At 28.7% G+C, this 17,216-nt stretch overlaps 1 protein-coding gene across 1 annotated transcript; it reads left to right on the top strand.

Annotated features, from left to right (window-relative positions):
* Nucleotides 1-65: 65 nt before the first annotated feature.
* Nucleotides 66-15,641, top strand: LOC107453773 (EH domain-containing protein 1). Its single transcript, XM_016070719.4, has 2 exons — nucleotides 66-1,168; nucleotides 13,664-15,641. The coding sequence occupies exons 1-2, from the start codon at nucleotides 254-256 to the stop codon at nucleotides 14,360-14,362; spliced, it is 1,614 nt and encodes a 537-aa protein (XP_015926205.1). The 5' UTR covers nucleotides 66-253; the 3' UTR covers nucleotides 14,363-15,641.
* The last annotated feature ends 1,575 nt before the right edge of the window (nucleotides 15,642-17,216 follow it).

Raw genomic sequence — 17,216 nt, 5'->3', positions numbered from 1 at the left:
TTTTTCAAATTTATTCCCAGATAATAAAATTGTAATAAGTTTCTAAAACACAAATTAGCTTTAAGAAACTGTCTAGCATACATTTGCACTTCAACTTCCACTTGTTTATTAAGTGTCGTCGTTTTCGTTTCCTTGCATCAAGAGCAGAAATAGAACTACTTGTCAACTTTTGAAGTACTGTGATATCATTAGTGTCTTTATATTTGACGATCAATAAAGTCTAACTTATAACTTAAAATAACTGATTACAAAAATGTTTAGCTGGTTAAATAAAGACGAAAGTCGGCGAAAAGAACCTGAACTGTACAGTACCGTTGTGGATGGTTTGCGAAAAATTTATAAATCTAAAATATTGCCTCTTGAAGAGCAGTATTTATTTCATGAATTCCATTCTCCGCCTCTGGACGATCCAGATTTTGATGCAAAACCGATGATACTGCTCGTCGGTCAGTACTCTACAGGAAAGACGACATTTATCCGGTACTTATTAGAAAAAGACTTTCCTGGCATCAGAATCGGACCCGAACCAACAACGGATCGCTTTATTGCTGTTATGCATGGTAATCAAGAAACTGTCATTCCTGGTAATGCTCTTGTAGTCGATCCTAAAAAACAATTCCGTCCGTTAGCCAAATTTGGTAACGCTTTTCTCAATAGATTACAATGTTCTTTAGTCAACTGTGATGTTTTGGAAAGCATTACAATAGTTGACACTCCAGGTATCCTATCAGGTGAAAAACAAAGAGTAGATAGAGGTTATGATTTTGCTGGTGTTTTAGAATGGTTTGCAGAAAGAGTGGATAGAATCATACTTCTGTTTGATGCTCATAAATTGGATATCTCTGATGAATTTCGAAGGAGCATTGAAGCACTTAGAGGACATGATGATAAAATCAGGATCGTGTTGAATAAAGCTGATATGATTGATCATCAACAGTTGATGCGTGTATATGGTGCCTTGATGTGGTCACTGGGTAAAGTATTGAATACTCCAGAAGTTGCAAGAGTGTATTTAGGATCATTTTGGGATCAGCCTTTGAGGTATGATTACAATCGAAAACTTTTTGAGGCTGAAGAGCAAGACCTTTTTCAGGATTTACAAAGTCTTCCCAGAAATGCTGCTTTAAGAAAGCTTAATGATTTGATAAAAAGAGCAAGACTTGCAAAGGTAATTTAATTATTATAATTTAATTAGATTCTAATTAACTTGTTAACTATTTTATGAAATCTTTATTAATTTCTGTAATTGATACATAGGGATGTCTATAAAGAAAATTACATTAAGATATCTTTTAGCTGTATTTAACAAGCTTTATATAGCTAAGATATCTTTATATTAAATTTATATTTTAAACATTTTATTAATTTCCTCTATATGAATCTAAAAACTATTCATTAATTAAAACATGTTAAATCATTATAATTTACACTGACTTTAAAAGATAAGACAACTGGAATCCTAAAAAAAAAAAATTTTGGTAGATAATTATATTATCAATAATTGTTTATATTTCCTAACTAAGTTTGGAGTTGATTAATTGTCACAATACTTTTTCAGGGGTCTGTTTGGAAGAAATTTGGTTCCGTTATGGACCCTTCATAAAATATCTTTTCATTAAAAACGGATCCTTCACAAAATATTTTAACTTAAAAACGGACCCTTAACAAAGTAATTTATCTTTTAATTGGACCCTGCACAAATTTGTTTATCTTCATTATTGTTTTGATCTTCATTATTGTTAAACCCTTCCCAGGAGGGGGGGGGGAGACAGATGTAAACAAACTAAATTTTGTCTTCTGCAGACGCTTCTTCCTTTATTTGTCCGAAATTAATATTCTGCGTTGAGCAGTATAGGCTAAATACCAAATATTTTTATGTTGCATCTCTAATTTAGTAACAGCAATAGCTGTTTATTTTTTAAAATTAAATTTTTTTAAATATAATTTTACAGTGTTGAGCATAATCTTGTATGTCTTTGCAATTTAAAAACTCCTTGAAAAAAATTTTTTGCAATTATGTGACTTAACCTTTATTTTATATTCACATACTACAAGTAATTTTTTCACAATTTTACAAAAACGGACCTTTCACAAAATGTCTGCACAGACCCCTGTTTTTTTTTAATTACGGTTGATTATAATAGTTTAATTTTTCTGCAGCATGCAAAATTTTTTCAAATCATGTTTACCATTTAATTTTAAATATCCTGTTATTGCCAAGGCAAGCAGGGACATAGTAAATAATAACATATAGTCTAAGGAATCTACAGCCTAAGGGAATATGAGAGTCATTATCCCCTTACAGATTTACAAAATCTTCTATTTGTTTTCATGCATGCTTTTATATTTCGAACAACGTAAAAGTATAAATCTTTTCTTTATGTGAATAGGAAAAAATTTGCTAATTAACATCCTCTACACATTAGGACGTGGAATTGTATTTATATCCGAATTAGGAAAATTTGTTTATTAATTTAAAAAATTGGTGGATTTATTGTTCTATTCAATATTATTTTTAATTAATCACTGAAAATATTGTCATATGGTAAGAAATGTGTTATTTGTCAAAGTATTTACCTGCAGTATTTCAACATGGTCAGCCAAGCTTATTAAAAAATGTTTTTAAAAAATTGATCATACATTAAAAATAATGTCTTAGATAAGTTGTTAATATGCAGAGTTGCAGAATATGTCAAATCACACAATTGAGGTTTGAAGGAAATTCAGATTGACCTATAGAAATTTTTGGGAAGATTTCTGTATCGTGACCTGTGACAGAATAATCACCAAGTCTTGGCAACTTCCAGGCAGCAGCCCACGAGAAACTAAAAAAAATCACAGAAAGGGACCAACTGGAAAGGTATAACTCGTTGTCATCCCCGGGCAAACGTCTACATGTTTTTTTGTTTTGTTTTTTAAATTGCAAGTTTAAAATCTATTTGGCATTTTGGCGTTTGTAGTTAACGTGATAGATTATCATACAGAAATATCTTCAAATTTTTGGTGCAATTAAAAAAAAATTGCTACTAAATTTTTCCTCATAAATAAAAATGTTTAAAGAGAAAGGAAAGTTGTCAATTATGGAGAGTTAATAAGTATATTTTAAGTAACTTGAGAATGTTCATATGTTTTTTTTTTGCCCAAAACAAATTGGACTACCTGACTATTGATAAATCTTGTTTCTAAATTATCATTTCAATATATTTGATTTCTATAATTTTAACATATATGCTAATTTATTCGAAAATTGTGTAAAATCGATTTTTTTTTTCTTTGTTAAATAAAAAAATTTTAATAATGTACAATTTTATATACTTTTTAAAATATTTTGAAAAAAATTTTGAATTTGGATAAATAAGGCACAAGAAAAAGAACAATAAAACTAAGGAATTAAATAAATAATAAATAAATGTTTAATTTAAACATTAAAATATACATTTTTCTTTTTATTTTGAGATATTTTTCATTCCTTATGCTGTATCAACTCGCTGTCTAAAAGGAAGATGAATATTTTCTACTATGTTAAATATAACACAAATAACTGTGCTAATTTATTTGTTTATTAGTTTAAATTCCTTAAGTTTGGGAGTAAGACATTTAGTTTTTAAAATTGAATATAAATTCTCTCTATATATAAATTCTCTAGATAATAAAATATAAATTCTCTAGAATTAAACCTTTTATATTTTAAAAAGTTTCTGTATAAATGCTAAGTTTTATGTCTGGCAACATCTGATCTCTCTCTCTCTCTCTTTATTTTGTTGCTTTTGACATGAAGCGCAAGTTTATAAAATAAAGATTTCAAGTGAGATGAGTAAATTTTCTCAAAACAATGAATAAATAGTCATAGTCTATATTTGAAAGGAAAAAAAAGTGTGAAAAAAAGCACTTATTGCCAATACCTTACAAACAAATTAGAATTTCGGAATAAGCTAAAATGCTAAGTTTACTACCTTTTATAACTTAATAATTGTTGAACTATCAAATGTTAACATTTTTATATCTACTACTCCCTATATATTTTTCTACACACCTTTGTAATTTCAAGTTTTTAAGCTTTATAATTCTTGTTTTGTGCATCAAAACAAAATGTAAGCATAGTTGAAAACCCATAACAATGGCTGCAACTCTTTTAATATTAGGAGTGAAGAAAATAATGTAAAAAATATCCTCTAATCAGGGTTGGCAAGTTTTTGACACATGACTGTTTTTAACGGTTTATACCATGGTTTTTACCGTCATGTCAAAAAACCCTCTGTCAAAAACGTCAGAAACTGTCAAAAACCCATAGTTTTGATAAAACTGTATTTTAATTTGAGTTTAACTGCTTATGATTTAAAATTAATTCATTTTTGGGCAATAAAATTAGAAAAAAATTTGTTAAAAGATATTTAAGAACAGATTTTTGCATTTTCCCAACATGATTATATCAAATCATACTATTTGAAGTAAAATATTAGGATACTAAACAAAATTTTCAACATTTCCAAGCATTATTTTGTTTGGCATATTACATTACTGAAGAATGACAAGTCATTCCTGGCTTAGAGTTTGTTAGTAGTTACAAATTTTGAAAGTTCTGTTTAGCTTAGAATATTTAAGAATTATTAGACTATTTAAGAAATGCCAAATTTTAAATTCTTGAATTTATTAATAGTTCCAAGTTTTTTTGTTTGTTTATTTCAAACAATTAAGAAGTGCAAAATTTAGAATCTTTTGCAAATCAAGCTATAATGATAAAAGTTAAGTATCACTATTTTCAATAAGTATGTTACAATATTTCTGTATGAATGTATATTCTTCTATAAGAATACGTGTATATAGTTGCAAAATCAATAGCAATCATTTACAACATTCATTTATAAAGGCAATTAAGTGAAAATAATATATTGTCCGCTATATGCTATAAATTAAAGAAAACAGTAGGTTTTTGACGGTTTTTACCGGTAAAAACATGGTTTTTACCACTGTCATGTCAAAAACCAGTTTTTGACGGCAAAAACCCAACCCTGCCTCTGATGCTAGTGCCTTAAAATATAATTTTAATGTAAATTGTGTCTGTATTACCTATACTCTGCATACTATGATTACTTGTTGAAATAACTGTTTTTTCTGTAGTGTTGAGTTTAAATAGAGCTCTTATATAAAATCTTTGTATACCTATAATTTACCGATTCAGCCTTACAAAAAGTGTATATCTAGTTAGTAATCTAATGGCCATTCTACCTGTCCATAAACTTGGCTAAGGCACTTTCTTCGAAAAGGGAATGTTTTTAGTTCATTTTCTAGAAGAAAGGGCAATGTTGAATCTTATAACACTGTTAGTTATTAACATTTTAATAACTTTGTTTACTAAACAGTTTCTTCAACTTAGCTGTTCTGTTGATCTATTAAGGAAAGTCTCTCCATTTTATGTATAGAGAAGCAAAAAAAGGAGTGGTGCTGGTATTATTTGTGTATGTTCTTTACATAAAGCGAACGTAAGTCCTAAATTAAAAATAAAGATTTATGAGGAACAACAAAGTGAGCATTTGAATATAAATTTCTTTCCCATTCAAAGGATTTTAAAAGAAAAGCTTGCATAGATTTATATTCAAGCTTTTATATATTAAGTAAAAAATTAAATAGAATTCTTTTTTTTTATATATTTAGTAATGATAAATTGCAGTTTCATCCTAAACCAAGATATCCAGTTACAATCCTATAAGCTTACTTGTTTTTCTTATCTTCATTACTCAATTCTTCTTTCCTTGCTTTTACTTTCGGTTCTATTGTATTTCAACATACTTGATAGCTATTTATTGACTTAAAGACAATATAAAAGTTGCTTTAGGATTTTGAAAGAAAGAAAGCTGTGATATCTAAAAAAAAAATTTTATTGAAGTAGATATTATTTCACCTTTGTCTATTGAAATTTTTATTCAATATTTGTTATTAGCATCATGTGCTTTTCTTATGATTTTCAATTGTGTATTTTCTTCGAAGTAATAAATCACCTGAAAATTTCATTAAACTATTTTAGTTTGTTTACTTATAAAGTTGAAGATTTTAAAAAAAAAATGGTTATTGTTGATATTTGTCATACTCAGTGTTATCCATAAAACATTTTTAATGAGTAATTTCCCTATATATGTTAATTTTTTGTGGAGTTAACTTGAAAACAAAGATGGATAAATAAAAAAGCAACCCCCACAAGAGTGCTGAAAAAAATATTTAATCTAAGGAAAAACAAATGTCCACAGTCCCAATGTATACCCAGTGATCTTTCCTCCGTTATTTTTTTTTTCTGCCATACTTTGTTATAGCAGTAAAATATATAACTGACTCCTGGCGCTTGAGCTATAACATTTTATATTCTGTTCTCTAATTGCAGAACAGCTATTCCCCCCCCCCCCCATTTTTTTTTTTAAAACGTGTTTTTTCCCCCCATAATACACCTAGTGTGAGCACTTTGCATTCAATGTTGCCCAAATCATCCATAAAATATTACCTGACGAGATTGCTTTAAACACAGTCAATTTTTAGTAACTGAGCACAAGGAAATTCAATTTTTTTTTTATTTATAATTTTAAAAAAATATATAAAAAGTTTTTTTTTTTCAATTAGAGTGCAAGGAAATGTAATTTTTTTTTATTATTCATTTTAAGTAATAAAAAAATAGTTGTCGGCGATCTACATTTTCTAGAGACCTTTCGCTTTCGTTCGACTATCTGAAAAGTATCAAACTTTCTTATCTGTAATAATGCTTGTGTGGTTCTGTATTTTAATTGATTTGATGTTTCCTTTGAAGCAAAAAGGTTCTGTTACAAGCTGTGAAAAAACCGTAGAAATAAATCATCATATAAAATTTAACAATTTAGTTGCGCAAGAGCAAGTGAAGTGCCTTGAATTTTCACCAAACGGGGAAATACAGGCTACCAGTGTACAGTGATACCCATGGTATAACCCAGTGGTGCGCAAACTAGGGGTCGCGACCCCTGTGGGGGTCGCCAGAAGTTTTTTGGGGGTCGCCAAATTTTTATGAAATGCATTATCCCTGCATGCTGCATACCATACAGTGTACATATAAAGAGTGAAGCGCCGCCACTCACTGTTTAATTGCAATTTCATGCTGTCCACTCTTTCTTTGACCGTAATGCGTAATGTATTCTCTATCTGGCTATCCGTGGAAAAACAATATCCCGTTTTATGCAAGAATGCCATCAGAGTGTTAATACAATTTGCATCTATGTATTTATGTGAAACTGGATTTAGCAAACTAGTTTCAATAAAAACTAAATACCGCTCGCGTTTAAACCCTGAAGATGGTATGCGAATTGCAATTAGTAACATACATCCAAACATCGATGAGATAATTAGAAACTTGCAGCCACATACATCTCATTAAAGGGCAATTACTGATTTTTGAGTTATACAAAAAGTATTTTCTTAAAATTATAAATAAAAATTAATATGAGTTAAATATGATGATGTTTTTATTCGATGAAACGAAAGAAATGCGCGAAATATACATCGTATTTGTGAACATTTATCTTTAGGGGTCGCCGAAAATTTTCTCTCTACAAAAGGGGTCGCAGTCGAAAAAAGTTTGCGCACCACTGGTATAACCCATGGCTGATAACCGGCTCATGTGAAGAAGATATGTTAAAAATTTTGTGTGTTCGTTTTGGTTGCTAGTTATAAATTATTGAAAAAGAAATTCTGAGCAAAATTTTTTTTCGAAGAATCTCAGAAATGTTGCCAAATGTGCCAAAAACGAACACAATAGAGAGAATTACGTTTAAGATATTTAGATGCATAAGAAACTTAAATAGGTAATAAATTTGAAACGATTTCCTGTTAGGTCTAATTTGCATAAAAAAAATTCTTTATGCTTTTAAAATGCAGAGTTCTGCATTCTGCAAAAACTTTAGAAATTTTTACTCAAGGCAGTAAAACTTTTATTCCTTTTTAAAAAAAAAAAAAAATCTTTTAAAATAGGTATATGAAAGTTTCCACTTTAGAACAAAAGTCATAAATTACAGCAAACTTCTACAACCTTTTTGTCTGTTGAATAATTAAAACTTGGCGTTTCAATGTTTAAAAAGAAAAAAAATTCTTTTTTGACAGTTTATAACTTAATTACTTCGAAATCGAAAAAATAAATTTTAAATATGATTTCCGAACCTAAAATACTATCTGAAAATAAGGAAAATCAACTTGATTGGCAAGTGATAGTTTCGTTACCTACTTTTTTAGTCTTATTTTTAAAATTATTTAAATTATTAGCAATAAATTTCTTTTCCTATTATTGCTATTCTAGTTTGTTGTACTGTGGAGTGTGAATTTTCTTAAAATTTCGTTCTTTGCTGTTCCTGATTTATACGCATTTTGCCTTTAATATCGATATATTTTTATTACTCGCTTAATGCATCTAATAAAAGCATTTGATAGTAGTAAATACTTATTGATTCATTCAAATTAAAAATGGTTTATTTAATAGGAAAAAGTTTATCGGTATAATATATGAAGAATTAATTTTAACAATTATTAGAATTAGGTACTATTTTTGTTTGTAAGAAATGTAGCCTTTTCACGCAAATGGGACATTGATGTCCCATTTATAGAATTTTTTTCAGACGTACTAATTACTATCAGAAATATATTTTGGCATTTTTTAAATTATAAGAAACTGCCTAATAAATTCTAAGAAAAAAAAAATCTGTCTGTCTATCGGAATTGTATTTGTTGAAAAATATAGAATCCAAAATAAGTAGTTTGCAAGAAAAAAAATTTATTCATGTTTAGAAATTTACCGATAACTGATTTTGTAAATTGTTTCTCTTAGATCTAAATAAGTGCAGATTTAAGAAATTACTGATTGGAAGTGAGTGGTGTTTGGAAGATTTTACCTTTAACACAGCACAAGACACCGGTGTTTGTGTTTCATGCTGTATTTCATGACCATAAATTATTAAAATGCTTAATATAATATTTTTCATTTGTTTTGCCCTACATTTATACCAAATAATGAAAAATATGTTTAATAAAAATTCTGTGTGCGTCTAAGGGTTAAAGTGTTAGGACTAAAATTGCACCCACGCAATAAAAAAAAAATTTAAAAAATAGTTAAGTTTCTTTACCTTGAATTATTTTTTTACTGATTGTCTGTAGTGCTTAATTGAGTTAATCTGCTTTTAAATATTCATCCCTTATCTCTTGTTTAATATTTGCTGACGAAAAAAAGAATTGTCTTTCCATGTATACTTAATGAATTCGTTTTGTCTTAAATCATTTCAAGACAAGCCTTGGTTTAATGGAGTTTTCGAAATACTATCCCTTCTTACTTCCCAGTGACGTCTTCAAGTTCTGCGTCATTCAATCTTTCTTATTTCTAAAAAAAAAATGGCATTTCACAATGACTTTATTGTTTTCTATAATTTATTTATTTATTTGGAATTTGTTTATTTAAATATTTTAAAAAGTGGACTTGTAAATAATTTTTTATCAATAATCTAAACGTATATTTATCTCATACGGCATATCAACTCGGATATTTCTCTTATCTATTGGCAACACTATAGTTATTATTCATTTTGTTAGGTTGTCTTACGTAATAATTTAAGTAGTGTTGAAAAATTAGTTATACTTTAAGTATTTATTTAGATTCGTTTCGCTAGGTTTTCTTAAATGATAATTTAAATAGTGTTCAATAATTAGTTATACGTTAAGTATGTGGAATGATTTTGCATTTTTATAGAAATAAAAACTTAGTTACGAAGTAATTATATAAATAGATCCTTTCTAAAATGGCTATAGAAATTTTAAACATAAACATAGTGCATACTGTCGTGGTGACGAATAATATTTTCGAGCAATAGCCTATATTATATTATGCGGTAATCAATTTATGACTTGAGAGGTGCGTGAGAATGTAGTACAGCTCGTAATTGAATATTGGGATGAGTTTTCTATCTTATCACATGATGAATGTTTTACTTTCCGCCGAATAAACTTACTACTTATTACTATTTCTGCTGCAAAAATACAATGAGATATTAAATGTGTATAATTCATTCACTATAAACCTAACAATATGGATGGTATTTTTAATATTTTAGAATAATAACACAATTCGCAAGTCCTATAGAATTATTTCTTAAAATAAGGAGATATTCGGTTAAGTTTTTTATCGCTGCTACTTTCTCCCTCCACTTTCCTTATTTACCAACTTTAAAGATATGACTAATCTGATAGTTTCTTCTACTTTATCCCCTCCTTTCATATCTACAATGAATTAAAAGAGAAAGAAAAATTCTGATAGTGGGTGCTTTGCTTTACCGGTCTTATTTTCAGAATTTGAATCATCGCTATTGAATTGGGAAATATTTACTCTTGTGAAAATAGTTGAAATATAATATATTTGATTTTCTTTCCCTGCCGAAGTTTAGTATTTATTCAACAATTTCTCAATGCTATTTTGGCACTTTAAGCTAAACTAAAGTAAATGATGATATAATAAGATAATATTTATGAAAGGTAACAGACTGTCATGCAGCACAGAACACCAGTTTAAATTTGAGGGCTCTAGTTCAGCGGTTCCCAAATAGTGCTCTGTGAAAAACTTAGGGTTCCGAGAGTTAGAACATTTTTAACCTATAACAACTTTCGAAACCTGTTATATCTTTATCCCTTATCTTTCCATTACTTTTATAAAATTATTCATGTAAAATACTTGTGTTGAAACAAAAGTAAAATTTAAAAAAGAAAAAAAAAATTCTAGCATAATATATTGAATGAATAATGAATGCATTTATGGGAAATTGCATTAATACTTCGTCTCAAATAAAAATGAAGAAGTATGTACCGTTACCGTTTACTACTTACATTTATTTTCTCCAATTTTCATTTTTATTTCAACGAAAACTATATTTTTATTTCATTTTCAGTTTATGCATACACAAAATCAAATTATGAACTAGACTAAATGCCGCTCCAGACCTGTTCAACTTTCTGACATAAAACCCAATTTGAATACTAGTACTGATAAAACGATACGATGAAAGAATTTCATATTTCTTACATTCATTCAATATTATTCATAATTGCTTATGAAATTTATTTATTAGGGCTCGGGGTTCCATACCAAAAATAAGATTGGAAACCGCTACTCTAGCTAATCAGAAAGTGGTCGGAAATTCAATTAGCATTACATTTAGCATTAAAAAAAAATTATTTTCGGCGTTTTTTTTTTTTTTTTTTTTTTTTTTTTTTTTTTTTTTATTGAATAAAATATTAAGAAATTTAAAACTATTGATTAATTTTTGGAATTAATTCAATAAGTATGTTTAAAAATAATTTCGTAGTAAAAAATGTCCGATTCAAATTTTCTTATTATCTTACTGAATATTTATGGAAATTAAAACCTTCAACTTTAAAAACCCTCCCAGAAGATTATATCCAGTTATAGTGTCACGCTATTCTTTTTTTTTTAATCAAATCAATTTTTTTTTTAATTGGGCTTGTATGTATATGTTACATTTATCTAAACAGGGGTCTGTTTAGAAGAAATTTGGGTCCGTTAACGGACCCTTCACAAAATATTCTAACTTAAAAACGGACCCTTCACAAAATATTTTAACTTAAAAACGGACCCTTCACAAAATGATTTTTCTTTTAATCGGACCCTTCACAAATTTGTTCATCTTCATTATTATTTTGTTAATCGAATAAACCCTTTCCAGGGCAAAAAACAAGAAAGATGGATGTAAACAAATTAAGTTTTGTCTTCGGCAGACGATTCTTCCATTATTCTTCCGAAATTAATATTCTGAGTTCAGCAGTATAGGCTAAATACCAAACATTTGTATGTTGCATCTGTAATTTAAAAGCAGCAATTGTTGTTTATTTTTTATCCTATATAAAAATATCCTATTTAAATTATCTTTCTTGAAATAGTTATTGAAATTAAAAACCTCAATTTTGAAACCCCTCCCAGAAAATTTTCTTTTGTGGAGTATCACACTATTCTCCTTTTTAAAAAAAAAATCTAATCAATTTTTTCGATAATCGGGTTAGCGTGTACTTATTATACTTGCCTAAAGTAAGTACATATGATGCATTCACCAATAGATACATTTGAAAGAATTGCAACATCATATTTACATAACCCATTTGAATTTCATTTAATCATTTTCTTTTTCGATGGCATTTAGTGACGTAAGTCGTGGTTTTAAATCGTACTTGTAAGTTATTTCGTTTTTCGATGCTGCATTGCTTTGACACTTTTACGTCATTTTGCTTACTGGTGTGGAATGTGTTATATCGTAATATGATTATTATTTTTCTCCTTCAGTTATCAGACGGATGATAATAAAGAAAGAACATAAAATCGCCCTGTACGAGTTTTTATTTTCAAAAAAAAAAAAAAAAATTAGTTGTATTAATGTAGTGAAAAAAAAATGTTATTGTACGGCTGAGAAAATTAATTTTAACTGAAATTTAATTTTTCCTAATCCCTTTACTTAAAAATTATATTAATTGGCTGAGTGTGTAAATTTGTCTAATTGTGTCTAAATTTAATACTAGTAATTAAAACATAAAGGAATGGGTTAAAAAAATCTGTGATACTCATGAGCTTTTGTAGATTTTTTTTTTTAAATTCGTAATCGTTTTCGTGTCCGATTTCAGTTTTGTGTTAACTTAAACACCATTGTTTGATTCGTATCGGATGATTATGAGACTTCAGAAGAAGAAAAATCAAAATGAACAATTTATGTTAATCAATTAATTTATTATAATGAATATTGTTTCGTTTTAAATATTTGGTAAGATCAAAAACTTGTCTTATCTACATCACTTTTAAAACTTTTCCACTACATTTGATGAAAATCACAACCTCGTGTAATTAATACTTTGCTATTCGGACGGAAGGTGTTAAATTTCAAAACAAACCAACTGATTTGACTTCCTTCTTTGAAATTGTGTTGTATGTATTGTAGATCGATTTTAAAAAAATTGATTTCATCCGTTTAAAAAAAATACATACAGGAGTATTGAAACCATATATTGGCAGTCCCTAAAAGGTGTTCCGTGGAACCTTAACTTTCCGAGGGAAGAATCTCAAGAGTTTCGAGAGTTTTTTTAAGTAGTAATATTAACATCCAATCAATAATCCATAATTTATGTAATATTTCGATTGTTTATATGAAACTATTTATCTATAATACCAATAAAAAAAAGTAGAAAATTTAAAAAAAAATTCTTTTCAATAACGATAAATTGAATAAATTATGAAAAGGATATACATTTATAAGAGCTTCTCATTGATAATAAAATTATTAAATACAAGAAAAAAGAATTACGTCTCGCTGAAATAACTGTTCTGAACGTTAATAGCAATTCTTTTTTTGAAAACCATAATTCAGCTTATTTTTAATAATTTTCTCATTTACTAACACCAAAAAAAAAATTTTTTTTTTGGTCAATATATTCACAGCTATTAAGAAACTTTTCTATTATTCCGGGGTTTGCCAACAGAAACTCGAATATTTAGGGTGAAAAAAATTGGGAACCGTTGCCTTATACAACCAATAACATGTTATTTAATTCTTTTTCCTTAAATTGTGCAAATTTTTACGCAGTATCTTTCTGTGGTACTCAAAAACTTTTTGTATCTTTTCAGGTCCACGCTTACATTATCAGTTCTCTACGTAATAATATGCCCTCAATGTTCGGTAAGGACAGTAAAAAGAAGGAACTTATCAAAAACTTGCGGAATATTTATGAAGAGATTCAGCGAGAACACCACCTACCTCCTGGTGACTTCCCGGACATTCGAGATATGCAAGAAAAGCTGCTCACCATGGACTTCGCAAAATTTCAACCTTTGAAGCCAAGATTGCTGGAGACAGTGGATAAAATGCTGGCTGAAGACATTGCTCGTCTAATGGCCCAGATTCCTCAAGAGCAGCGTCTACAAACAAATGATGAGTCCCACGTCAGAGGAGGTGCTTTCGATGGCGTTGAATCGAGTCCTTTTACATATGGGAGAGGCGAGGGCGTGGATGCTGGATCTATGGATCCAGAATGGATCGTTGGGAAAGAACGGTACAAGTATGATGATCTCTTCCACAGCTTGAATCCTGTTGATGGCAAAATAACGGGTGCCAGTGCCAAAGCAGAAATGGTGAAATCGAAATTACCAAATAGTGTTCTAGGTAAAGTGTGGAAATTATCAGACTTGGACAAGGATGGCATGTTAGATTCAGACGAGTTTGCTTTAGCTATGCACCTCATTAGTGTTAAATTAAACGGACACGATTTGCCACTCGAATTGCCCGACCATTTGGTGCCTCCTTCTAAAAAGATGTTTGTCCGTTAATAATTTCTACCCCTATCATCAATTCACAGTGGCTTTCAAGCCCATTTTTTCCTTTACTATCACCTATGAAATGATTAAAATAAATGGGGTTTTTTTCCGCAAGAATTCACGTGACTTGCGGAATTACATCGAATATAAAGAAAAACTGGATTTGGAATTGTGAGATACAAAACAGTTCATGGTTCAAAACTTATCTCATGATTTAGTAAAATATTAACCATTGTTGTCAGCCTCAGTATTTATGTTAGTTTTACTTTCGATACTTTATTTTTTTGTTGGATTTTGTTCATAATTTTAATTTTTAAACTTCTAAGTTTTCACTGTGAAAGCAAGATTAAGATTTGCACCATGTGTAACGCACGTTTCTTTTGTATAATTTTCTAAATTTTAACAAAATTAACAGCTTTTCATGATTATTTATTAGTTATCACTTTTTTTAAAAAAAATTTACAGGTTTGAGCTTTCTGTGTGCCTAATTCATGGTGCTAAAAATTAAAGCTTTATGTCAATATATGCTATCAATTAAAATATCTTTAGCAATAGTGCATAAGCGATTGTTTTGTTCTCGAACTAAACGGTTTTATTTTTAAAAATAAAATTGGACTTAATGTACTAATTTTAAAATTTTACTAGCTCATTTGCATACTTTACGTACTTATTTTTTATAACAATATAACTTGCGTACTTATCAATCTTTAACTTACAAATGATGTTTTGCTCAGTTTAAAATAATTCTGCCGATGCAGTAAGTATCAACTCATTTTCTTTGAGAAAATTGAAAAGGTTATGCTTTTACCACTTTTGGGGACCAATATTTTACCTGCTTATGCCCATATTTCTATGATACTTCCCCGTAATCTTTGCCATTTTCATTGCATTTGTGTAAGTTCTGATCTTTGCTATGTTTTGGGATGCATTCGAAGCTATTTATTTTAAGATTTGAGTTCAAGCTTACAAGCACTTGTATACTTTTTGAAACTATTTATTCAAACATTAGTGCAAAGAAAAATGGTCGACTTGCATTTGGTACATACATTTATATTAAACACTTCACAAATATTTATAAGCATAGTTTTAAAAATCATTATTATATTTTTATGTTTTATTCTTTATAAGAGCTTATGTATTATTTTTACAATTCCATGTACTTGCTGTTTAGAATTATAGCAATGTATTTGTATTGTAAGTTATTTCTGAACGTTGTATCTTTTTTCTTTTTTTCTTCTTTAACCGGCAATTTAATTGACATTTTAAATAGTTTAATAAACTGTTGTATAAAGTGTGTTGTTTATATGATAGAATTTTTCAGAACACAATTTTTGCACAGTATTTGAGACGTTTGATTTTAAAACCAATTTACAGCACAATATTTTAAGCCTTTGATTTTAAAACCAAAACCAATTTACAGCTCATTTGAGACGTTTAATTTTAAAGCCGATTAAATCCATTTGATATTTATTTTGAACCCAAAATATAATAATTCTCATCCAAGCTTTTAATTTCAAATAAATGTTCTTTTATTTATTTATTACTACAGATATTATGAAATTTTGAAAGATTAAGTTCCTTAACCTGGGAATTTTGAGTAGTTTAATTTTGCATCTTTTTAATGCTATAGCTTCATTCAAAATTAATTCCTCATTTTAAAACTCCATTGTTCAAATTAATAAGAGGATCGACACCATTTCCTAATGTGCCAAACACTTTGCGTTGGAAAAAATATGTAATTTATGTCCTGTACTTGGCAATGACGGTTGATATTTTCAGGGATTACTGCTTACTAAAGAAACCATTTTTTTTTTTTTTTTTTTTTTTTTTTTTTTTTTTTTTTTTTTTTGCTTTGCACGTCCCATTTAGTGAAATAAAAAACTTGAGGGGGAGAAAAAGAATTTTTTTTTTCGAATAATCGGAATTTTGAATTCCAATGCTACAAGCAAAGTAGCCACACCTGATAAAACAGTCGTGCCGCGCGTGAAACATTTCTTGGCAGTCCAGAATATTATTTTAGTGATAACACTTGTATCACGATCAAAAACACCTTACTTAGAGGTCGTCTCAGAAATTGTTGATTCGGTATTCTCGAAACAACGTAATGCACGCAGGATCTGATTCATGCTGTACTACTTGAACAATTTATTTCTGCCTGCTGTTAAAATTCCACGATTGCTACGTGTGTATATTTTATCCAATGAAGCCGCTATCACCTCATAAAAATGCATTTGTATCATGAGAACTGTTTTCTCTGTTTATTTATTTTTCACAATATTTTGGTCTGATTATAATTTTTTTTATTATAGGAATTGTGAAACCGTTTTTACTCCCACTTACCTACTCTGATTGTTTTGACTTTTGCTGGGGGCTCAAAGTATTCTGAAGTTATAGCACGATTAACTAATTTATAATTAAAATAACAAGAACTTCAAAATTTGAACAAATCAAAACATAAAAAAAATATTCAAGACTTGTTATTGGTAATATTTACGACCACCGTGACTTAAAATTAGGAGTCATTCAAATATTACGGAAGCATCTAACTGGGAGTCAAAGGATTTGTGATTTACTTATTTTTGCTGACAGGGCAATGATTATAGAAGGCTATAAAATCTAGGAAGTAAAATAAAGAATATAACTGAAAAATTACAAGTGGAAAAAATTTAAATTTCAAATGAAAATTGAATTTGGGGTGAAGAAAAAAAAATATCTTTGGATTTCTTAGTTTAAATTTTTTATATTAGCTTGATAAATAAGTTGCATTTCTAACAAACCTTCGTCAATGTCCAAGCCAGAGGCTGAAGTATATCACCGAGTGGAATAAATCAATCAATTGTCGCTTGCACCATTCTTATTGGAAGAT

This window comes from Parasteatoda tepidariorum, chromosome 3 (assembly GCF_982258835.1).
Source record: "Parasteatoda tepidariorum strain Cologne lab strain chromosome 3, Ptep-v5.0, whole genome shotgun sequence".
Taxonomy (NCBI): domain Eukaryota; kingdom Metazoa; phylum Arthropoda; class Arachnida; order Araneae; family Theridiidae; genus Parasteatoda; species Parasteatoda tepidariorum.
The sequence above is the reverse complement of the archived record's forward strand: the minus strand, read 5'-3'. Positions and strand labels throughout refer to the sequence as shown.

What these genes read in the sequence shown, in the direction of transcription:
- LOC107453773 (XM_016070719.4), top strand. Translation starts at nt 254, where the DNA reads ATGTTTAGCTGGTTAAATAAAGACGAAAGTCGGCGAAAAGAACCTGAA. An exon ending in AAAGAGCAAGACTTGCAAAG is followed by an intron (nt 1,169 to 13,663) that starts GTAATTTAATTA and finishes GTATCTTTTCAG; the next exon opens with GTCCACGCTTACATTATCAG.